Source organism: Zonotrichia leucophrys, chromosome 21 (assembly GCF_028769735.1).
Source record: "Zonotrichia leucophrys gambelii isolate GWCS_2022_RI chromosome 21, RI_Zleu_2.0, whole genome shotgun sequence".
Taxonomy (NCBI): Eukaryota; Metazoa; Chordata; class Aves; order Passeriformes; family Passerellidae; genus Zonotrichia; species Zonotrichia leucophrys.
The window spans coordinates 6,610,256-6,634,938 of record NC_088190.1 but is presented as its reverse complement, the minus strand read 5'-3'; the positions used below and the strand labels follow the sequence as shown (position 1 = coordinate 6,634,938).

Here is a 24,683-nt window from a genome sequence, read left to right as displayed (position 1 = left end):
GGAACACCGCAGTGGTCTCCCTAAATCCCCATTTTCTCTTTGGTAATGGGAACACGGCAGTGACCATCTCAAATCCCCACTTTCTGTTTGGGAATGGGAAAACCACAGTGGCCACCCCAAATCCCTGTTTGGGAATGGGAATGTCACACTGGCCATCCCAAATCCCTGTTTTCTGTTTGGGAATGGGAATGCCACAGTGGCCACCCCAAATCCCCATTTGAGAGTGGGAATGTTGCAGTGGCCACCACAAATCCCTGTTTGGGAATGCCACAGTGGCCAATCCAAATCCCCATTTTCTCTTTTGGGAACAGGAATGCCACAGTGGCCACACAAAACGTCCTCATTTCCTGTTTGGGAATGGGAATGCCACAGTAGCCACACCAAATTCCCGTTTTCTGTTTGGGAATGGGGACGGCACAGTGGCCATCCCAAATCCCTGTTTGGGAGTGGGAATGTCACAGTGGCCATCCCAAATCCCCATTTTGTCTTTGGGAACAGGAATGTCACAGTAGTCACACCAAAGCCCCGTTTTCTGTTTGGGATTGGGAACAGCATGGTGGCCACTCCAATCCTCATTTTCTGTTTGGGAATGCTGCAGTGGCCACTCCAAATCCCCATTTTCTCTTTCAGAAAGGGAACGCCATGTTGGCCACCCCAAATCCCTGTTTTCTCTTTTGGAGCAGGAACACTATGGTGGCCATCCCAAATCCCCATTTTCTCTTTGGGAACAGGAACACCTAAATCCCCATTTTCTCTTTTGGAATGGGAACACTGCAGTGCCCATCCCAAATCCCCATTTTCTCTTTTGGATCAGGAACACCGTGGTGGCCATCCCAAATCCCCAATTTTTTCTCTTTGGGAATGGGAACGCTCTGTTTCTCCTCCCAGACTCCAGCTGCCAGCAGAGCCCGTGGATTCCAGCCAGGACACCCAATCCCGGGGTAACTGGATAGGGAGCAAAAGCTGGGAGCTCCTGGGCCCCTCTCCCTGTCTGAAGTGCCAAGAAATCCCCTCCTGCTGCTGCTGCCGCCATGGGGGAAACGGGAAACCCGGCCAGAGACAAATCACCATCACCCTCAGCTCCCAGTGTGGGGTTTCCAACCTCCTGAACTCCCTCTTCATCATCTTCTGAACTCCCTATTTCCCACCCCCTGAACCCCCTCTTTTCCTATTCCTGAGCTTACTCTTTTCCCCTCCTGAACCCCGTCTTTCTTTCCCTCATCGTGAGCCCCCTCTTTCCAACCTCCTGAACTCCCTCTTTTTCCTCCTGATTTCCCTCTTTCCCACCTCCTGAATTCCCCTCCCCCCCCTTTTTCCTCCGCCCCCCCCAACCCTGACTCCTTTTTCCTGCTCCTGAAGCCCCTCTTTCCAACTTTCTGAACCCCTCTTTCCCCTCTGACCCTTCTTTCTTCCCCTCTCCTGAACTCCCTCTTTCCCACCTCCTGAGCTCCCTTTTCCCCCTTCCTGAACCCCCTCTTTTCCCCCTCCTGATTTTCCCCTCCTGAGTTCCCTCTTTCCCCTCTCCACAATCCCCTCTCTTTCCACCTCCTGAACCTCCTCTTTCTTTCCCCCTCCTGAACTCCCAAATTTTTTCTCCGTTCCTGAACCCCCTCTCTCCCCCATCCTCAACCCCCTGTTTTTCCTCTCCTGGATCCCCTCTTTCCAACCTCCTGAATCCCCTCTTTCCCATCTCCTGAGCCCTCTCTTTTCCCCCTTCTGAACCCCCTCTTTCTCACCTCCTGAACCCTCTCTTTTCAACCTCCAGAATCCCCTCTCTCCCATTTCCTGAGTTCCCTCTTTTTCCCCCTCCTAAACCCTCTCTTTTCCCCCTCCTGAACCCCCTTTTTCCAACCCCCTGAACTCCCGTTTTCCCACCATCTGAACCCCCTCTTTCTTTTCTCCCTCCTGGGCTCCCTCTTTCCCACATGAACTCTTTCTTTCTCCCCTCCTGGACCCCCTCTTTCCCCCCCCTGAACCTCCTCTTTCTTTCCTCCTCCTGAACTCCCAAATTCTTTCTTCCCTCCTGAACCTCTTCTTTTCCATGTCCTATGCTCCCTCTTTTTTCCTTCCTGAACCCCCTATTTCCAGCCTCTTTCCCTCCTCCTGAGCTTCTTTTTCCCCTCCTGAGTTCCCTCTTTCCCCCCTCCAGAATCCCCTCTCCCATCTTCTGAGCTCCCTCTTTTTCCCCTCCTGAACCCCCTCTTTCCAATCCTCCTATCTCCTTCTTTCTTTCCCACTCCTGAACCCCCTCTTTCCCACTCTATGCCCCTTTTTCTTTCCCTCTACGAACCCCTTTTTCTTTCCCCCCCTGAATTCACCCTCGGGCAGCTGAGAGGGTGGAATTTTCCCGGCATTTCCCTGGAATACCCCGGATTTCCTGGATTGCCCGCCAACCGATACTCACTCACCCATAAAGAACCCCCATAAAAACCCCCAAAAACCACAAAGGACAAATCCAGGAATTCTTCATCCTGCTGGGAGCATTTCTCATCTCCTTCCACTAGGAACAGCAGAGGGCTTGGAAAGCGAGGAATTTTTTGATCAGGGAATGTAAAGCAGTCGGGAAATAACCTGGGTTAGGCTCTCAGCACACAAAGGCAACAGACGAATTTCCACACCGATATCTTGGCCCTCACATGATTAAAAGCTCTGGGAAAATGGGAATCTCCTCTTCCTGGGGGTGCAAAGCTCTCTTTTCTTCAGGCCTGCCAGATAAAGGCTCCTCTCTTTCCCATACAAAGGGCTTATGGGCTCAGGGATATCTGTCCCCAGCCTGAGCCTGGGGGCAGGGGAATTTGGGATTGGGATAAGCAGAGGAAAAGCCATGGTCTGGTCCTTTCAAGGAGCCCCTGATTCTGCAGGACTGGGCAGGAGAGGATGAAGGGAAATGGAAATTGCAGGATGGCCTTCTCTGAGCCTGGGGCTCATCCCAGGCATCTCATCCCCGCCTTATTCCGTGGGGATAAATTGCACTTGGGATCATCTGAGTTAATCCTGGGCCCTGGCCCAGCTAACCCAGGCCTGCCTTTCAATCCCAGGCTGTATCCTCTGAGCCTGAGCCCAGTGCTCTCAGAAATCCCTTGTCAGAGGGATATCTGCCTATTCCCCCACGAATGTCCCTGTTTGGAGCAATAGCCAGCCCTGTGCCAGTCACATTTCAGTATTTTCCCATGCAGCCCCATCCCAGGCACATTTCAGCATTTTTTCATCCAGCCCCATACCAGTCACATTTCCATATTTTCCCATCCAGCCCCATGCCAGTCAATATTTTAATATTTTCCCATCCAGCCCCATACCAGTCACATTTCAATATTTTCCCATCCAGCCCTGTGCCAGTCACATTTCAGTATTTTCCTATCTAGTCCCATGCCAGTCAATATTTTAATATTTTTCCATCCAGCCCATCCAGTCATCATTTTCATATTTTCCATTCAGCCCTGTGCGCATTTTAATATTTCACACCATATTTCCCATCCAACCCCATTGCCAGTCATATTTCAGTATTTTCCTATCTAGTCCCATGCCAGTCAATATTTTAATATTTTTCCATCCAGCTTTGTGCCTGTCAATATTTTAATATTTTCCCATCCAGCCCCATACCAGTCACATTTCAGTATTTTCCCATCCAGCCCTGTGCCAGTCACATTTCAGTATTTTCCTATCTAGTCCCATGCCAGTCAATATTTTAATATTTTTCCATCCAGCTGTGTGCCTGTCAATATTTTAATATTTTCTCATCCAGCCCCATGCCATTCAATATTTCAGCATTTTCCCATCCAGCCCTGTGCCAGTCAACATTTCCATATTTTCCCATCCAAACTTGTGCCAGCCACATTTCAGTATTTTCCCATCCAGCCCCACACCAGCCACATTTCAATATTTTCCCATCCAACCCCATGCCAGTCAATATTTTGATATTTTCCCATCCAGCCCCATGCCAGTCACATTTCAATATTTCCCTATCCAGCCCTGTGCCATTCAATACTTCAATATTTTCCCATGTAGCCCCATGGCAGTCAATATTTTCATATTTTTCCCATCCAGCCCCATACCAGTCACATTTCAATATTTTCCCATCCAGCCCCATACCAGTCACATTTCAATATTTTCCCATCCAGCCCCATGCCAGCCACATTTCAACATTTTCCCACTCTGCCTTGTGCCAGTCAATATTTTAATATTTTCCCATCCTGTCCTGTGCCAGTCACAGTTTTCCCACTCAAAGCCGAGAGTGGGGGATTTGAACCATTCCAGAGAAGCTGCAAAGTTTCCCCTTTCACTGACACTCCGTGTTTGTTTTCACACCCAGACTGCTGGAGCATTACTTCCACATCCCCTGGTGTCCCTGTTTGTTGGACTCCAAACCTCTGCAGCTTTTCCACTCCAGGTGCCCACCTCGTTTCTCCTCCTCATCCCAAATTATTTCGGTTTCCCATCCTAAATAAATTGATCCCTCTGAAACACCTGCTGCCCTTCACACAGCTCCATATCCCATGAGTGACCAAGAGTGGAAAAAATGGGATTTGGTGTCCCTCAGGATAAGGACAAGTCCTAGCTGCTCATTTTCAGCTCCACTTGATAACAAAGGTGAGCTTGGACACTCCTTTCCCCCTCCACAGCTCACCAGGATTGTCTGCGGGAGTTTTCCCAAATCAAACCCCAAATCTCCATCTCTGAGCTCAGCTCCGTGTCCAGCCAGGCCTGGAGGAGCTCCAGGTTGTGCCTAAATCAGCAGCCAGGATGAGCTGTGGAGTCCACCCAAGGTGTGCTGTCCTTGGGGTCACCGCCAGCACCACAGGGCCCCCCCTGCTCCGGGGTGGTTTTGGGGGTGCTCCAGGTGTTGGGGTTCTGTCACAGACATCTTTTATGAAAAATCCTTTCCTTAGGGTTTTTCCTCCTGAGAAGCTGGGAGGCCTCAGGAACCAAATGTAAACAATGGTTATCTGCTGCTGTGGAATGCAACAGGTGCATCTGGGATTGGCTTCATGTGGTTGTTTCTAATTAATGGCCAATGACAGCCCAGCTGGCTTGAAGAGAGAGTCTGAGATAGAGCCTTTGTTATCATTCTTTATGATTCTATTCTTAGCTTAGCCAGCCTTCTGATGAAAACCTTTTCTTCTATTCTTTTAGTATAGTTTTAATGTAATATATATCATAAAATAATAAATCAAGCCTTCTGAAACATGGAGTCAGATCCTCATCTCTTCCTTCAACCCCTGTGAGCACCATCAACACAGGGATCCCCTCACCCCAACCTGGCTGTGGGAACGACCAGCAGGACAGAGCTGCTGCTCATTAACAAACCAACTAATTGCTCTGCCCGCAGGAATTCCTGAGCACAACAACAACCACCACAACAACAACCTCACCAACCCCAACTCCAACACCAACCCAAACAACCGCGGTGCCAGTTCATCACAGACATCTTTTGTGAAAATCCTTTCCTTAGGATTTTTCCTGCTGAGAAGCCGAGAAGCTACAGCAACAAAATGCAAACACTGGTTATCTGCTGCTGTGGAATGCATCAGGTGCATCTGTGATTGGCCCATCTTGGATGTTTACAGTTAATGGCCAACCACAGACCTGATAGCTTGGACTCCCTGTCCGAGGCACAGATCTTTGTTATTGATTCCATTCTATTCTTTGTTAGCCTTCTGAGACGAAACCTTTCCTTCTATTTCTTTTTAGTATAGCTATAATGTAATATATATATATCATAAAATAATAAATCAAGCCTTCTGAACATGGAGCCAACATTCTCGCCTCTTCCCTCACCCAAGAACCCCTGTGACCACTGTCACACCGGCTCGCCACCACATCCCGGAGCTGTCGGAACGCGCAGAAGGCTGGAAAGGGGCACCTACCTGCGGGGAGAGGCCGTTGCTGACGGGGTTCATGTGGTTGGCGGGCGCTGCGGCGTTCATGAAGCTCTCGGAGTAGCTGGAGAAGCTGTGCCGGGCGCCGTAGGCAGAGCCGGAGTCGGCGGCGGCGGCCAGGCCGCCCTGGTGCATGGTGGAGGGCGGCAGCGGCTGCGGCCGGTGCACGGTGCTGCCGCCGTCTGCGGGGACACAGGGACACACACGGGCTGGGGTCACCGCGGGAAACCCCGGGACACCCCCAGGAGATTCCTGGGAAACCCCAGGAAACCCTTGGGAAACCCCCAGGAGACCCCTGGGACACCCCCCGGGAAGCCCCAGAAAACCCCCGGGAAACCCCTAGGAGATCCTTGAGAGACCCCAAGAAAACCCCCAGGAGATGCCCCAGGAAACCCCTGGGAGACCCCTGGGAAACCGCTGGGAGACCCCTGAGATACCCCCAGGAGACCCCCAGGAGACCCCTGGGAGACCCCCAGGAAACCCTTGGGAAACCCCCAGAAGACCCCTGGGACACCCCCAGGAAAGCTCCGAAAAACCCCCGGGAGATCCCTGGGAGACCCCTGGGAGATCCTCTTGGGAAACCCCCAGGAAATCATTGGGAAACCCCCAGGAGACCCCTGGGAAACCCTGGAACACCCCTGGGAGACCCCTGGGAAATTTCTGTGAGACTCTGGAGATACCCCCAGGAAACCCCCAGGAGATACCTCAGGAGACCCCCAGGAGACCCCTGGGAGACCCCCAGGAAACCCTTGGGGAACCCCCAGGAGATGTCCCAGGAAAACCTCAGGAGACCCCCGGGAAACCCCAAGGAAACCCCAGGAAACAGCCAGGAGAACCCCAGGAAACCCAGCAATGGTGGCTTGGCCATCGTGGGACCCAGCAGCTCCATGCTTGGTGAAGTCTGGGTTTTGACTTTGTTTTCTCCCCCCAAAAAGAGCCATGAATTCCTTGGGAAAGGCCAAAGGCAGCTGGAACTAACAATGTTCCTTACACTGGAATATTCCTGCTGCTGAACCCCATAATGGAGATTTATCCACAATGACGTAAATCCCACACAACCCTCAATTTACAAGGCAGCTCGAATGAACAATATTACTTCCACTGGAATACTCTCATCACTGAACCCCAAATGAGGTAAATCCCATGCAGTTTGAGTAAATAATAAATAACAAATTGGGTAAATGCCCAATTTACAAGGTAACTAAATAACAATACTTCTTTCACTGGAATATTCTCACCACTGAACCCCAGATTGGAGATTTACCCACCATGAGGTAAATCCCACATAATTTGGGTAAATAATAAGTAATAAATTAGGTAAATCCCCAATTTACAAAGTAACTAACTAATTGAAAATATTCCTTCCACTGGAATATTCCTGCTGCTGAGCCCCAGATTGGAGATTTACCCACAATGAGATAAATCCCACACAATTTGGGAAAATAATAAATAACAAATTGGGTAAATCCCCAATTTACAAGACATCTGGAATGAACAATATTCCTTCCACTGGAATATTCCTGCTGCTGAACTCCAGAATAGAGATTTGCCCAAAATGAGATAAATCCCACACAATTTGGGTAAATAATAAATAATAAATTGGGTAAATCCCCAATTTACAAGGCAGCTGGAATTAGCAATATTTCTTCCACTGGAATACTCTTACCACTGAACTCCAGATTGGAGATTTATCCACAATGACGTAAATCCCACACATTTTGAGTAAATAATAAATGATAAACTCGGTAAAAGCCCAATTTATGAGGTAACTAATTAAAAATATTCCTTCCACTGGCATATTCCCACTGCTGAACCCCAGAATGGAGATTTATCCACAATGAGGGGTCACCCACACAACCCTCAATTTACAAGGTAACTAATTAACAATACTCCTTCCACTGGAATATTCCCACTGCCGAACCCCATTAACGGAGATTTATCCAGAATAAGGCAAATCCCACACAATTTGGGTGAATAATAAATAATAAATCGGGTAAATCCCCAATTTACAAGGCAGCTAGAATGAACAATATTCCTTCCACTGGAATACTCTCACCACTGAATTCCATATTGGAGATTTACCCACAGTGAGGTAAATTTACCCAGTGAGGTAAAATTCCACACAATTTGGGAAAATAATAAGTAATAAATTGGGTAAATGCCCAATTTACAAGGTAGCTAATTAACAATATTTCTTCCACTGGAATATTCACACTGTTGAACTCCAGAACAGAGATTTACCCACAATGAGGTAAATCCCACACAACCCCCAATTTACAAGGCAGCTGGAATTAACAATGTTCCTTCCACTGGAATATTCCCACTGTTGAACCCCATTAATGGAGATTTACCCACAATGAGGCAAATCCCACACAATTTGGGTGAATAATAAATAATAAATTGGGTAAATCCCCAATTTACAAGGTAACTAATTAACAATATTCCTTCCACTCCAATATTCCTGCTGCTGAACCCCATAACAGAGATTTACCCAGAATGAGATAAATACCACAAAATTTGGGTAAATAATAAATAAAAAATTGGGTAAATCCCCAATTTACAAGGCAGAGGGAATTAGCAATATTCCTACTACTGAACCCAAGACTGGAGATTTACCCACAATGAGGGGTCACCCACACAACCCCAATTTACTGGGATGTGCTCCACATCCAAAACTCCATGGGGACATGGGGACACAGCAGAAGGGATGTGGGACAGAGAACAGAAGAACTTCCATTGACTTGAGGAAAAACCCCAATTTTCCCAACAAAACAAACCCACAAAGGCTCCCAGCTGTGCCAGCATGTCCCAGCCCAGAGCGGCCCAAGGAGAGAACTGGGGGTGGTTTGGAGGGGACCCCAAAAAAGCCCTCAGTGAAGGGGGGCAGGGGAACAGGGGGCTCACCTTGGGAGATGGTGGTGCTGGGGTAGGACGAGTCGGGCAGCTGGTACGGGGGCAGCGCCGGCATCCCCGTGGGCGGGAAGCCCCCCGGCAGCAGGTGGTTGAAGGCTGCCAGCTGGTTGGCTCCGGCCTGCTTGCGCCAGCGCGCCCGCCGGTTGCTGAACCACACCTGGGGGGACAGAGAACACCTGAGCAACGCCTGACACACCTGGGTGTCAGAAAACACCCTGTGGGTGACACCTGAGCAATGTATGTCACACATGGGGGACAGAGAACACCCTGTGGGTGACACCCGAGCAATGCCTGGCACACCTGGGGGACAGAGAACACCTGAGCAATGCCTGGCACACCTGGGTGTCAGAAAACACCCTGTGGGTGACACCTGAACAATGTATGTCACACATGGGGGACAGAGAACACCCTGTGGGTGACACCCGAGCAATGCCTGGCACACCTGGGGGACAGAGAACACCCCATGGGTGACACCTTAGCAATGTCTGGTACACCTGGAGGACAGGAAAAGCCACACCTGGAGGGACAGAGAACACCCGTGGGTGACACCTGAGCAATGTATGTCATATCTAGTGGGATAGAAAACACACCATGGGTGACACCTGAGCAATGTATGTCACACCTGGGGGTCAGAAAACACCCCGTGGGTGGCACCTGAGCAATGCTTGTCACACCTGAGCAATGTATGTGACACCTGGGGGGATGGAGAACACCCCTTAGTGACTCCTGAGCAATGCATGTTACACATGGGGGGAGAGAGAACAACACGTGGGTGACACCTGAGCAATGTGTGTCACACCCGGGGAACAGAGAACACAGAGCCCACTCCATAGGTCACACCTGAGCAATGCCTGGCACACATGGGGGATGGGAAACATCCCACAGGTGACATTTGAGCAATGTCTGTCACACCTGGGGGACAGAGAACACCCCATGGGTGACACCTTAGCAATGTCTGGTACACCTGGAGGACAGGAAAAGCCACGCCTGGAGGGACAGAGAACACCCATGGATGACATCTGAGCAATGTATGTCAATCTGTGGGATAGAAAACACCCCGTGGGTGGCACCTGAGCAATGTTGTCACACCTGAGCAATGTATGTACACCTGGGGGAAAACACCCCAGTGACCCTGAGCAATGCTTGTACACTGGAGAGAGAACAACACGTGGGTGACTGTGTGTGTCACCCCCTGGGGACAGAGAACATCCCATGGTCACACCTGAGCAATGTCTGGCACACATGGGGGAGGAGAACACCCTAGGTGACATGAGTAATGTCTGTCAAACTGGGGGACAGAGACCCCAAGGACACCTTAGGTTGACACCTGAACAGGCTAGTCCACACCGGGAGGGACAGACAACACCCTATGAGTGACACCTGAGCAATGTCTGTCACACCTGGGGGACAGAGAACACCCGTGGGTGACACCTGAGTAATGCCTGTCATACCTGGGGGGACAAGAAAAGCCACACCTGTAGGATAGAGAACACTCTGTGGGTGACACCTGAGTAATGTATATCACACCTGGGGGACAGAGAGCACCCTGTAGGTGGCACCTGAGCAATGCCTGTCACACCTGGGGAACAGGGAACACCCCTGTGAGTGACACCTGAGCTGTGCCTGTCACACCTGGGGGACATGAAACACCCCGTGGGTGACACCTGAGCAATGTCTGTCAACCATGGGGGAAGAGAAACACCCGTGGTGACACTGAGTAATGTGTACATCCTGGGGACAGAAAACACTGTGGTGGTTGACACCTGAGTAATGCATGTTACACATGGGGGACAGAGAACACCCCGTGGGTGACACCTTAGCAATGTCTGGCACACCTGGGGGACAGAGAACACCCCGTGAGTGACACCCGAGCAATGTTTGTCACACCTGGGGGATAGAAAACACCCCACAGGTGACACCGGAGTAATGCCTGGCACACCTGGGGGGATGGGAAACATCCCACAGCTGACACGTGAGCAAAGTATGTCACACCTGGGAGATAGAGAACACAGAGAACACTCCATGGGTGACACCTGAGCTGTGCCTGTCACACCTGGGGACAGGAAAAGCCACTCCTGAGGGGACAGGAAACACACCGTGGGTGACACGTGAGCAAAGTATGTCACACCTGGGAGACAGAGAACACAGAGAACACTCCATGGGTGACACCTGAGCTGTGCCTGTCACACCTGGGGGACAGAGAACACCCCATGGGTGACACCTGAGCTCTCCCTGTCACACCTGGGGGACAGGACCCTGCAGGTCACACCTGAACTCTGCCTGTCACACCCACCAGCAGCACCTTCTGACCAAAGCCAAGCCCAGGCTCGAGCTGCTCCTGGACCATGGTAGGTCCTTCACCCTGGAGTGTGGAGGTGAATGCTCACCAACCCTCCTCACTTCCCTCTCCTGGCTGACCCCAAATCCCCGTCCCTGTCCCCCCCAGGATTTTGGGTGGATCCTCCCAGGATTTTGGGTGGACCCCCCCAGGATTTTGGGTGGATGCTGCTCCCAGCTGTGGGGGTGGACAGGGATTCACAGAACGACCAGGTTGGAAGAGACCTTCAGGATCATCGAGTCCAACCCAGCCCAACACCTCAACTCAACCCTGGCACCCAGTGTCACATCCAGGGATGGTGACTCCACCACCTCCCCGGTTCCTGGAATCCTCAAAATTCAGAGAATTCACAGAATTCCCTCAAATTCTCAGAATCACCAGGTTGGAAGAGACCTCCAAGATCATGGAGTCCAACCCAGCCCAGCACCTTGACTAAACCCTGGCACCCAAAGCCACATCCAGGCTTTGTTAAACACACCCAGGGATGGTGATTCCATCACCTCCGCTGGCAGAACATTCCAGAACTTTATCACTTTATCCTTCCATAAAAAACTTTTCCTAATTTCCAATCTATATTTCCCTTGGTGCAGCTTGAGGCTGTGTCCTCTGTTTCTGTCAGTGCTGCCTGGAGAAAGCGCCCAACCCCACCTGCTTACAACCACCTTTCAGAAAGTTCTAGAGAGTGATAAGGTCACCCCTGAGTCTCCTTTTCTCCAGGCTGAGCATCCCCAGCTCCCTCAGCTGTTCCTCACAGGATTTGTGCTCCCAGCCCCTCTCCAGCCTCGTTGCCTCCTCTGGATGCACTCAAGCATCTCAAGGTCCTTCCCAAACTGAGGTCCCACACCCACAGTGGGGTTTGTGCCTTCCCGAAAAGTCCATCCCAGGGAGATGCCCCGCTGCCACCTGGCCCTCCCGGTTATCTGCGAGGCTGGGAATTCTGCCGGAGGATTAAGGACCATAATAGCGGCACTGTTAGGAGGGATCAATGGCCAGATTAGCATCGTGCTCGCGGTGTTAGACAAGCTCGAGAGATAGACCCGCCCTGCAGGGAGATCGGGGCTGGCTCCTCTCAGAGCCCTGCCCTGCCTGCAATGATGCCTCAGGTTCAGATTTTATATTTTTCAGGTCCTGTTCTGCTTTAGTGTGTGGGTCTGGGCTTTATTTTAGGGATGGGAAGTAAGGACACGGGGCAAGCAAACCCCCGGAGCAGGCAGGGTTAGCAGGGCTGCAAGCAGTGCCCTTGTACAGCTGAGTCACAGCACAGCTCTGCACAGAGATGGACACACCTCGGGATAACAGCCCTGAAAGCTTCCCCAGCTTCTCCAGCCTCGGTGTGCATGGGATTGCACCGAGCTCTGTGCTGGCACCAGCCCCAAAACGCTTTGCCACCGATGCCTCAGGTTTAGATTTTCTAAATTTTTCTAGATTTTTAGTTTTTCAAATTCTGTGCTGATATTTCAGGTTCAGCTTTTCTATGTTTCACATTCTGTGCTGATATCTCAGGTTTAAATTTTCTGCTTTTCACATTCTGTGCTGTTTTAGTGTGCGGGTCTGGGCTCCCATCAGGGCATGGTGAGCTCTGCACAGAGCAGGGAGACAAAACAATTCCTGCTCTGCTGGCACCAAGGACAAATGATCCAAATCTCAGCCCAGGAGCACAAACACCGTGGGATGGAGGGAGAAACAAGGATGGGACTGCATGGGGTAAAGCTGGAATGGGACAATGAACTGCAAGATGCAAATGGAGCAGAACTTATAAAAGTGAGAGACCCCATGAGTGGTCGTGCATTTTGTGACGATATTGGTTCATTTTGTACCATTTTGTGTTCATCTTGGACTCATTTTGTGACATTTTGGGTCCATTTTGTGACCATTTTGGTTCATCTTGAGTTCATTTTGTGACCATTTTGGGTTCATTCTGTACCATTTTGGTTCATCCTGGGTGCAGCCCTGGCTGGGCTCTTGTGCTGCCCAAGGTGGACCCCTTGAGGAGATCCTTTCAATAAATCCCTATTTTATTTTTCAGCTCTGTCCAGTCTCTGTTCTAGCTCAGCCTTCCCAAGGCATCACCAAGAGTTCTGCAGCCAGCCCAGAACGGTGCTGCAACCTCTGCATTAAAATAAACCCAGCCTAAACACCAGGGCAAAGCTGAGCTCAGCTCTGCTGCTTCACCTGCGAGGCTCCAGAGGAGCTTTTGCAATTCCTGCTGCTGAACCCCAGAACGGAGATTTACCCAGAATTTGGGGTAACTCACACAACCCCCGATTTATGGGATGTGCTCTTAGGGGTTTGGCATTCCTGGTGGGTTTTGCTGGGGGAAATCTGCATTTCTGCAGGGTAAAAAAGGTTTCCAAAATGTTTTATTGGGGGAAATCCCATTTCTGCAGGGTTAAAAGGGATTCACAAGGGTTTTACTGGGGGGAAATCCCTTTTCTACAGGGTAAGAAGGGTTTCCTAAGTGTTTTTTTGGGGAAATCTCCTTTCTGTAGGGTAAAAAGAGTTTCCCAAGTGTTTTATTGGGGGAAATTAATTTTCTGCAGGGTAAAAAGGGTTTCCTAAATGTTTTACTGGGAGCAATCCCATTTCTGCAGGATAAAAAGAGATTCCTAAGCATTTTATCGAGGGAAATCTCCTTCTGCAGAGCAAAAGGGGTTTCCCAAGTGTTTCACTGGGGAAATCTCCTTTCTGCAGGGTAAAAAGGGTTTCCTAAATGTTTTATTGGGAGCAATCCCATTTCTGCAGGGTAAAAAGAGTTTCCTAAATGTTTCACTGGGGAAATCTCCTTTCTGCAGGTAAAAAGGGTTTCCCAAGTGTTTCACTGGAGAAATCTCCTTTCTGCAGGATAAAAAGAGATTCCCAAGTGTTTTATCAGGGGAAATAATTTTTCTGCAGGGAAAAAAGGGTTTCCTCAGCATTTCATTGGGGAAATCTCCTTTCTGAGGGTAAAAAGGGTTTCCCAAATGTTTTATCAGGAGCAATCCCATTTCTGCATGGTAAAAAGGGTTTATCAAGTGTTTTACTGGGGGAAATCCCATTTCTGTGGGATAAAAAGAAATTCCCGAGTATTTTATTGAGGGAAATCTCCTTCTGCAGAGCAATAAGGGTTTCCCAAGTGTTTAATGGGGAAAATCTCCTTTCTGTAGGGTAAAAGGGGCTGCCCAAGTGTTTTACCAGGGGAAATCCCTTTTCTGCAGAGCAAAAAGGGTTTCCCAAATGTTTTATTGGGGAAATCTCCTTTTATAGGGTAAAAAGTGATTCCCAATATTTTACCAGGGGAAATCTCTTTTCTGCAGGGTAAAAAGGGTTTCCCAAGTGTTTTATTGGGGGAAGTCTCCTTTCTGCAGGGTAAAAAGTGTTTCCTGAGTGTTTTATCGAGGAAAATCTCCTTTCTGCAGAGCAAAAAGAGCTGCCCAAGCTGCCTGGTGGGCTGGGTTTGCTCCATTTCAGCACAGAGAGCTCTCAGGTCTGTTCTGTTCGGGGTTCACGAGGATAAGCTTTCAGGCCAGATGAGAACACAGCTGCTGGGCTCTGGGAGGCCTCAAGAGCTGCAAAACACGATTGAATTTCACAGCAATGGGAAAAAACTGAGCAAAAATCAGGAGTGGGGGAAACCTTCCCCCCTTCCATCAGGTTCCCAAGCTGCTCAGCCTCAGAACAGGAGCTGGGCTACAAAAGGGTTCCCACACCTTGGGGGCCAACCCAAAACTCTCTTCCCAAATCCTGCAGAACCAACCCCAAACTCCCTTCCCAAATCCTGCAGAACTAAACTCAAACTCCCTTCCCAAATCCTACTGAAAAAACCCCAAACTCCCTTCCCAAATCCTGCAGAGAAAACCCCAAAATCTCTTCCCCAGGTGCTGCAGAACCAAACCCAAACTCCTTTCCTCAAATCCTGCAGAACCAAACCCAAAATTCATTCCAAAATCCTGCAGAACCAGCCCCCAAACTCTCTTCCCCAACTGCAGCAGAACCAACTCCAAACTCCCTTCTTCAAATACTGCTGAAAAACCCCCAAACTCCCTTCCCCAAATTCTGCAGAACAAACCCCAAACTCCCCTAAATCTGCAGAACCAACCCCAAACTCCCTTCCCAAATCCTGCAGAACCAACCCCAAACATCCTTCTTCAAATCCTGCTGAAAAAAACCCAAGCTCTCTTCACCAAATCCTGCAGAATCAACCCCAAACCCCCTTCTCCAGATGCTGCAGAACCAACCCCAAAGTCCGTTCCCAAATCCTACTGAAAAAACCCCAAACTCCCTTCCCCAATCCTGCAGGGCCAACCCCAAATTCCCTTCTCCAAACACTGCACAGACACCTCCAAACTCCCCCAAATCTTGCTGAAAAAAACCCCAAACTCCCTTCCCAAATCCTGCAGAACCAACCCCAAACTCCCTTCCCAGACGCCACAGAACCGCGGTCCCACAAGCCCCAAACAGGATCCCAATCTCAAAGTGGGCACTTTTCTATCAAGTTCCCTACAAACAGTTCCCCATTCCTGGGCATTGTTCTTACAGGAAAAGGCAAATTTCAGCCAGGGCATTCTGCCTCCCCTTCCTGCCTGCTGGGGAGGGTCCTCTGAGCTTCCCCTCAGGGTTGGTTTGGGGTCCCTGGATCTGTTCCCCCTTTCTGGGGTGCTGTGGAGGCTGTTTGATCAAACCCCATTTGTGGGGTTGCTCTGGGGTTCCCTGGACCTGTTCCCCATTTCTGGAGCCGCTCTGGGGTTTCTCTGGGGTTTCTGGATCTGTTCCCCATTTCTAGAGAGCTCTGGGGTTGTTCGGGGTTGTTCTGGGGTTCCCTGTGGGGCTGCTCTGGGGTTCCTGGATCTGTTTCCTGTTCCTGGTGTTGCTCTGGGGTTCTTGGACCTGTTCCCCATTCCTGGGGTTGCTCTGGGGTTATTGAGGTGTTCCCTGTGGGGTTTCTGGATCTTCTCCCCATTTCTGGGATGCTCTAGGGTTCCCTGGATTTGTTCCTGGTTTCTGGGGTTGCTCTGGGGTTCTCTGGATCTGTTCCCCATTCCTGGGGTTGCTCTGGCATTACTTGGGGGTTCCCTGTGTGATTGCTGTGGGGTTTCTGGATCTGTTCTCTGTTCCTGGGTAGCTCTGGGGTTCCCCAGATCTGTTCCCTGTTTGTGGTGTCACTCTGAGGTTGCTCTGGGGTTCCTGGAATCTGTTTCCTGTTTCTGGGCTTGCTGCGGGTTTGCTGTGGGGCTCCCTGGATCTGTTCCTCATTCCTGGTGTTGCTCTGGGGTTCCTGTGGTGCTCTGGGGACACTCTGGGGTTGCTCTGGGATTGCTTTGGGGTTCCCTGTGAGATCACTTTGGGGTTGCTCTGGGGTTTCTGAGGTTGCTGTGGGGTTCCTGGGCCGCTCTGGGGTCACTGTGGGGTTCCTGGGGTTGCTTTTGGGTCACTCTGGGGTTCCTGGGCTGCTCTGGGGTCACTCTGGGGTTCCTGGGCTGCTCTGGGATCACTTTGGGATCACTCTGGGGTTCCTGAGGTTGCTGTGGGGTTCCTGAGGTTGCTCTGGGGTTCCTGTGGTGCTCTGGGGTCACTCTGGGGTTGCTCTGGGATTGCTTTGGGGTTCCCTGTGAGATCACTTTGGGGTTGCTCTGGGGTTTCTGAGGTTGCTGTGGGGTTCCTGGGCCGCTCTGGCGTCACTCTGGGGTTCCTGGGGTTGCTTTTGGGTCACTCTGGGGCTCCTGGGCTGCTCTGGGATCACTCAGGGGTTCATGAGGTTGCTCTGGGATCACTCTGGGGTTCCTGGGCTGCTCTGGGATCACTTTGGGATCACTCTGGGGTTCCTGAGGTTGCTGTGGGGTTCCTGGGCTGCTCTGGGGTCACTGTGGGGTTCCTGGGGTTGCTCTGGGGTTCCTGGGCTGCTCTGGCCCCATTTTACCAAGCCCCTCTCCGGGCCCACGGTGCCTCAGGCAGGCCCCAGGCCCGGCCAGGCCCCATTTCCCGCTGCCTTTCAGACCACGAACACCAGAGCCCCCCGGCTCCCTTCGTGGTGCCAGTGAGCTCTGGGAGGTTTGTGGGGCCCTGGCAGGTCCTTGGCACCCAGCCCTGCCTGCCCAGAGCCCTCAGAGGGTGACAGAAATGGGTCACCCCCATCCTGCGAGCTCCGGGCCAGCGGGGCCAGCGGGGCCGCGGCTCCTGGCACCCAAACACCCCAAATCTGGGACAGGGCTGAGGGGACAGCCCTGAATGGACCCCGAGCACTTTGCATTCATCCAGCCCTGTCCATGGAAGGTTCTGGGAGCGGGGAGCAGCACAAAGGAATAAAGGAATAACCTAAATAACCTTTTGTGTGCCCTGGTCATGCAAAGAGGATCCCCCGGGTCTTTTTTGGTCCTGCATGGGTGGAAATTCCAGTGTGGAATTGGGGCTGTGGGACTGCTCTGCTCCTGAACTGTCACTGCCTTCCACTGCCACAGCTTGGGGATTTCTGGTGCTTAGGAGAGAAATAAACCTTGTCTTTGCAGAGGAAAAGGAGAGACATAAACCTTGTATTTGGAGAGGAGAAGGAGAGGAATAAACCTTGTCTTTGGAGTAAAAGGAGAGAAATAATCCTTGTCTTTGGAGAGGAAAATGGGAGAAAGAAACCTCTTTGAAAAGGAAAAGAGGAGAAATAAACTTGATCTTTGCAGAGGAAAAGGAGAGAAATGTTCTCCTTGCAGAGGAAAAGGAGAGAAAGAAACCTCTTTGAAAAGGAAAAAAGGAGAAAAACATTGTCTTAGCAGAGGAAAAGGAGAGAAAGAAACCTCTTTGAAGGGCAAAGAGAGGAATAAATCTCCTTGCAGAGGAAAAGGAGAGGAAGAAATGTTCTCCTTGCAAAGAAAAAGAAAGAAAGACGCCTCTTTGAAGAGGAAAAGGAGAGAAACAAACTTTGCTTTTGCAGAGAAGGAGAGCAAGGAACTCCTTGAAGAGGAAAAGAGAGAAATAAACCTCCTTGCAGAAGAAAAAGAGAGAAAGGAACCTCTGAAGAGGAAAAGGAGAGAAAGAAATCTTGTCTTTGCAGAGGAAAAAGGGAGAAAGGAACCTCCTTGAAGAGGAAAAGAGGAGAAATAAACTTTGTAGAGGAGAAGGAGAAAAACAAATCTTGCAGAGGAAAAGGAGGAGAAATCTTCCCTTTGCAGAGGAAAAGGGGGGGAATAAACCTTGTCTTTGAAGAGAAGAAGGAAAGAAAGGGAACTCTTTGAAGAGGAAAAGAGGAGAAATAAATTTTGTCTTTGCAGAGGAAAAGGAGAGAAAGAAATCATGTCTTTGCAGAGGAAAAAGAGAGAAAGGGACCTCCTGAAGAGGAAAAGACAGGAATGAACCTCCTTGTAGAGAAAAAGAGAGAAAAATACCTCTGAAGAGGAAAAGGAGAGAAACAAACCTTGTCTATGCAGAGAAGAAGGAGAGAAAGAAACCTCTTTGAAGAGGAAAAGAGGAGAAATAAACTTTGTTTTTGCAGAGGAAAAGGAGAGAAAGAAACCCCCTTGCAGAGGAAAACAAGAGAAATAAATCTTTTAGATGAGAAGGAGAGAAATGTTCTCTTTGCAGAGGAAAAGGAGAGGAATAAACCTTTCTTTGCAGAGGAAGAGGAGAGGAATAAACCTTTCTTTGCAGAGGAAAAAAGAGGAATAAACCTTTCTTTGCAGAGGAAAAGGCTGGGGCAGGAAGAGCCACCCCACAAAGATCAAGATCCCAGTGCAGAGATCAGCACATCAAAATCCAGCACCTGAAGCAAAACCAGGGCCAAGATCCGAATCCAGGCACAGAGAGAGGAAGAGGAAGGCACCAAAGCCACCCCAGCGATTTCTGACCTCCCCAAGGGTGGGAAAGTTCTTTTCCTTTTCCCAACCAAGAGCCAGAGACTGCAAATGCAGCTGGGATGAGGTGGGAGAAGATGTGGAGTGAGATGTTCTAAGGTGGGACAGGAGGATTTGGCTGCCCTGGGGTCTGATTTGTGTGATCAAAACACAGCTCGGAACAGATTTGTGCCGTTTCATGCCCCGTGTGAGGGGATTTTTGTCTCATTTACGCTTTCAATCTGTTCGGGATTAAAATCCACCTGTGCGAGAGCGGCGCCTCCCGCCCTGCCTCCCCCACCCGGTGTCATTCCTTTGTTTTATCGGAGATAAAAGGATCCTCGGGATCCCTTTACAGCCAGGTAGAGCCACCCTGGGGATGAGCCTTTTTGCTCTGCAGTGTTGGAGAAGAAAGGGAAGATAAACTCCAAGGGAGAGGATTATCAGCCAGGAAATCCAGTTCCTAATTACGCTCCTCCTGTGACTCCAGGAAAACTGTTGCTTTTGGGATTGAAATCAGCCAATTTGAGTCCTTACACAGGTTAAACTGAGGATAAAGCCCCTATTTTTTCACGTTTTGGGCCATTTCCACACTCAGCCAGCTGAGATTCACTACGGAAGGTGCCAGAGTCAGTGCAAGACCTTGGTGTTTGCTGGAGCCAAACAAATGAAAAATTATAACATTAAAAAATCCACCTGCACCAAAAGAGGTTCCCAGGAGGTGAAAGCAGCTCTTCCCACCGAGCCTGGCTGGAGACTGCAGCCCCACGAGCATGTGCCATATTGTTAATAAATTATATCAATATATCATTATATTCTATATTATATTCTGTATTCTATTCTATATTTTTATATCTTATAAATAGATTATTTTATTATTTTATTTATTGTTAATAAGGTATTTTAATATTATTATAGATAATCTATATTATGATTTATTATAAATATTTTATTATTTTATTTATTGTTAACAAAGTATTTTAATATTATTATAGATAATCTATGTTATTATATATTATAAATATTTTATTTCATTTATTTTAATAAAGTAGTTTAATGTTGCTATATATAATATATATATTATTATACATAATAAGTGTTTTATTATTTAATTTATTGTTAATAAATTAAATTTTAGTTTTTCATTTTATCGCCTAAACAGGCCCATTCTGCCCCTCATTCCTAACCCCGAGAAGAAAAAGCAGAGCCTCTGCAGCTAATGACGTTTGCAATTCCTTCCCTTCCCCCAGCTCAAAGGTGGCTGGGGCCTTTTATGCTCATAAATCATTTTATTGGTGGTTGAAATCCCGAGGCTGGAGCAGCTCGCTGTAATGCGAGGTGCACTTCAAAGGGAACCTGCCTTCAGTTCCCGCCTGCTCGGGGTTTATCAGCCCCGAAAGATTCCCTGCCACGGGATCCTGTTACACCATGGCGAGCCTGGCGTGGAGCCTGGCCCGCCGCAGCCGCACGGAGGAGGGAGAGGAGGGAGAGGAGGAAGGCTGGGAGCTGCCGGGGAGGTTTCTCTGAGGCTCTGCTTAGAGAAGGGTTCCCACACCTTGGGGGCCAACACCAAACTCCCTTCCCAAATCCTGCAGAGACAACCCCAAAATCTCTTCCCCAGACACTGCAGAACCAAACCCAAAACCCTTTCCTCAAATCTGCAGAAACAGCCCCAAACTCCCTTCTGCAAATCCTGCAGAACCAACACCAAAATCTCTTCCCCAGACACTGCAGAACCAACCCCAAACTCCTTTTCTCAAATCCTGCAGAACCAACCCCAAACTCCTTTCCTCAAATGCTGCAGAACCAACCCCAAAATCCTTTCCTCAAATCTGCAGAAACAGCCCCAAACTCCCTTCCCAAATCCTGCAGAGCCAACGCCAAAATCTCTTCCCCAGACACTGCAGAACCAAACCCAAAGTCCTGTCCTCAAATGCTGCAGAACCAAACCCAAAATCCCTTCCAAAATCTTGCTGAAAACCCCCAAACTCTCTTCCCCAACTGCAGCAGAACCAACCCCAAAATCCTTTCCTCAAATCTGCAGAAACAGCCCCAAACTCCCTTCTGCAAATCCTGCAGAACCAACACCAAAATCTCTTCCCCAGACACTGCAGAACCAACCCCAAACTACTTTCCTCAAATCCTGCAGAACGAGCCCCAAATTCCCTTCCCCAAATCCTGCAGAACCAACCCCAAACTCCTGTCCTCAAATCCTTCAGAACCAAACCCAAAATCCCTTCCAAAATCTTGCTGAAAACCCCCAAACTCTCTTCCCCATCTGCAGCAGAACCAACCCCAAAATCCTTTCCTCAAATCTGCAGAAACAGCCCCAAACTCCCTTCCCCAAATCCTGCAGGGCTACCCCAAATTCCCTTCCCCAAATCCTGCAGAACAAAACCCAAAATCTCTCTCCAAAATCCTGCAGAACCAACCCCAAACTCCCTTCCCAAATCCTGCAGAACCAACCCCACACTTCCTCCCCAAATCCTACTGAAAAAACCCCAAACTCCCTTCACCAGATGCTGCAGAAACAACCCCAAAATCTCTTCCCCAAATCCTGCAGAGCAACCCCAAAATCTCTTCCCCAAATCCTGCAGAGCCAACCCCAAAATCTCTTCCCCAGACACTGCAGAGCCAACCCCAAAATCTCTTCCCCAGACACTGCAGGACCAACCCCAAACTCCTTTCCCCAAATCCTGCAGAACCAACCCCAAATTCCTTTCTCAAATCGTACTGAAAAAACCCCAAACTCCCTTCCCAGACCCTACAGAACCAATCCAGAATTTGGGGCCAGCGCTTGGGGAAAGGGCTGGGGGAAGAATCAGCAGCAGGAAAATCAGCAGCTGCTGGTTCTTCCTAAGAGCAGAGGAGCTGTACCTGCTGCTTTCGGGGTTTTCCCCATGGATCAGTTCCCAAATAATGCCTTAAAGAAAGAAATATGTCCTAGAAACCACCTGGCATTGCTGAGGGGGAGCAGAGATCAGATGGAAAAATCTGGGATGGAGATACCCAAGGAGTCCTTGTGCCACTGCACCTTGCTCAGACATGCTCCTGAATATCCTAAATATCCTGGATATCCTGAATATCCTGAATACCCTGGATAGCCCCCAGGCCACCCATCTCTGTGTCTTAGGCTGGAAATGGGGCTGTGTGTTCTATTCCCATCTGTGGGGCAGTTAAATTCTATAATTGGGTAGTTTTCTTTATCTCTTCCACAACCAATCCTCCAGGAGATCTCTGCTGTCCATGGCCAGTGAGTGTCCCTGCAGGGCTGATCCAATCCCAGCATCCCATGGGGAGATGCTCCGCCCAGGGGAGGAGCCAAGCATTCCTCCCTGGATATAATCTGAGATTTTGGGACACCAGGGCAGCCTTTGCCCCCTGCATTGCCAGAGGAGCAGCTTTGTGCTCCCTGCATGGCCAGAGGGAGCCCAGGCCCATCTGCAGCAGCCCTGGAGCTGCAGAGGAAAACTCCACCCTTCTCCAGTGTCACAGATATCTTTTATGAAAAATTGTTTTTAAAAGATTTTTCCTCCTGAGAAGCTGAGAGGCCTCAGGAACAAAATGTAAACAATGATTATCTGCTGCTGTGGAATGCAACAGGTGCATCTGGGATTGGTCTCATGTGGTTGTTTCCAATTAATGGCCAATCACAGTCAGCTGGTGGGGACAGAGAGTCCGAGCCACAAACCTTTGTTATCATTCTTTCCTTTTCTATTCTTAGCCAGCCTTCTGATGAAATCCTTGCTTCTATTCTTTTAGTATAGTTTTAATATAATATATATAATAAAATAATCAATCAGCCGTCTGAAACATGGAGTCAGATCCTCATCTCTTCCCTCATCCTCAGAGCCCTGTGAACACGGTCACACCCCAGGATCCCTGCTCCAGCAGAACCACAGCTGGCACTGCAGGGTGGGCTGAGCCACCATGGGATGGGACTGTGCCACCACCCTGACACACAGCTCCTGTTCTGACTCTGTCAGTGTTGTTTTGTATTATTACATTGGTTTTTAATTTGTTTTTGTTTCGTTTGTTTTAAAATTTTTCTTCTCTAGTAAAGAACTGTTATTCCTGTTCTCATATCTTTACCTGAGAGCCTCTTAATTTCAAATTTATAACAGTTCAGAGGGGGAGAGGGTTCACATTTTCCATTTCAGGGGACCTTCCTGCCTTCCTCAGCACACACCTGTCTTTTCAAACCCAGACACCCTGCTGGAGCAGCTGCCTGCCAGGATGGGGCTGGAGCGAATTATCCCAGCTCTGGGTCAGCTCCCACAATTTGTCAGACAAGGAGAGGAAAGGAAGGTCAAAAAGAGCCTCCTGTGGGAGGGGAAAAAAAAACCCTGTTGTGCTCCTGCTCAGCCTAATCAGGACTTGATGTGGGAGAAAGATGGATGGGGTGGATGAGGAAATAAATGGAAACAGGGCTGGGAAAGCCAAGGAGCTGCAGCACCTGTTTGTGCTCAGGGGCTGCAGGAACCAGGTGGGAAAGGCTCTTTTATGGCCTCAGCACACCCAGAATGTTCCATGGGGTCAGCTGAGGGCTCTTCCCAGCTGGGGAAGGGGATTCTGCTGGGTCAGGGCCTCAACATATCCCAAATATTCCAAAAGGTCAGCTGAGGGCCTTTCCCAGCTGGGGAAAGGGGATTCTGCTGGGTCAGGGGATCAGGACACCCCAAATATTCCACAGGTTTGGCTGAGGGCCTTTCCCGGCTGGGAAAGGGGATTCTGCTGGGTATGGGGATCAGGACACCCCAAATATTCCACAGGTTTGGCTGAGGGCCTTTCCCGGCTGGGGAAAGGGGATTCTGCTGGGTCAGGGGATCAGGACACCCCAAATATTCCACAGGTTTGGCTGAGGGCCTTTCCCGGCTGGGAAAGGGGATTCTGCTGGGTATGGGGATCAAGACACCCCAAATATTTCATAGGGTGGGCTGAGGGCCCTTCCCAGCTGGAAAAAGGGGATTCTGCCTCAGGGCACCCCAAATATTCCATAGGATCAGCTGAGGGCCTTTGCCAGGTGAAACAAAGGGATTCTCCCAGCCCAGGGCCTCAGGACACCCCAAATATTCCACAGGGTTGGCTGAGAACATTCCCAGTTGGAGAAAGGGGATTCTGCTGGGTATGGGGATCAAGACACCCCAAATATTCCATAGGGTGGGCCGAGAGCCCTTCCCAGGTGGAACAAGGGATTCTGCTGGGTATGGGGATCAAGACACCCCAAATGTTCCATAGGGTGGGCCGAGAGCCCTTCCCAGCTGGGGAAAGGGGATTCTGCCTCAGGACACCCCAAATATTCTATAGGAACAGTTGAGGGTCTTTCCCAGCTGGAAAAAGGGGATTCTGCTGGGTCAGAATACCCCAAATATTCCATGGGGGATTCCAAGGGGATTTTGCCAGGTCAGGGCCTCTCCCAAAACAGAGCAGGGCGTTGTCCATCTTACCAAAATCTGGAATTCAGGGGATACAGGGGAGTTTTAGGGAGGAGCTGGGGAGACCCCAAGGATATTCCCTGCTCCACCCTTCCATGTGGGATCCCCTAAATCCCATAAAACCACAGTGGGGACATTTCCTGTGCTGGCTGTGACACCAGGGACGTGGGAGCATCACCAAGGCCACTGAGATGATTCCTGAGAGAACAGGAAAAAAGTTCCCAGCAGGACACCCAGATTTGGGAACCCTTTGGGTTTTTTCTGCTGTCCCTGCTCTGGTTCAGTGCTGAGCCTCCTCCTCTGGTGGGTGATGTGGTGGAGATAAATAATA

At 49.8% G+C, this 24,683-nt stretch overlaps 1 protein-coding gene across 7 annotated transcripts in view; it reads right to left on the bottom strand.

Moving 5' to 3' along the window:
• The window catches only part of PAX7 (paired box 7), a 148,994-nt gene that overhangs the window by 52,753 nt on the left and 71,558 nt on the right, over positions 1-24,683 (bottom strand). For all 7 annotated transcript variants that reach the window (XM_064730688.1, XM_064730692.1, XM_064730689.1 and 4 more), the window contains exons 7-8: positions 8,781-8,946; positions 5,865-6,058 (exon numbers count right to left, since the gene is read on the bottom strand). In XM_064730688.1, the coding sequence (XP_064586758.1) occupies positions 5,865-6,058; positions 8,781-8,946 (360 nt within the window). The remainder of the gene's footprint in view (positions 1-5,864; positions 6,059-8,780; positions 8,947-24,683) is intronic.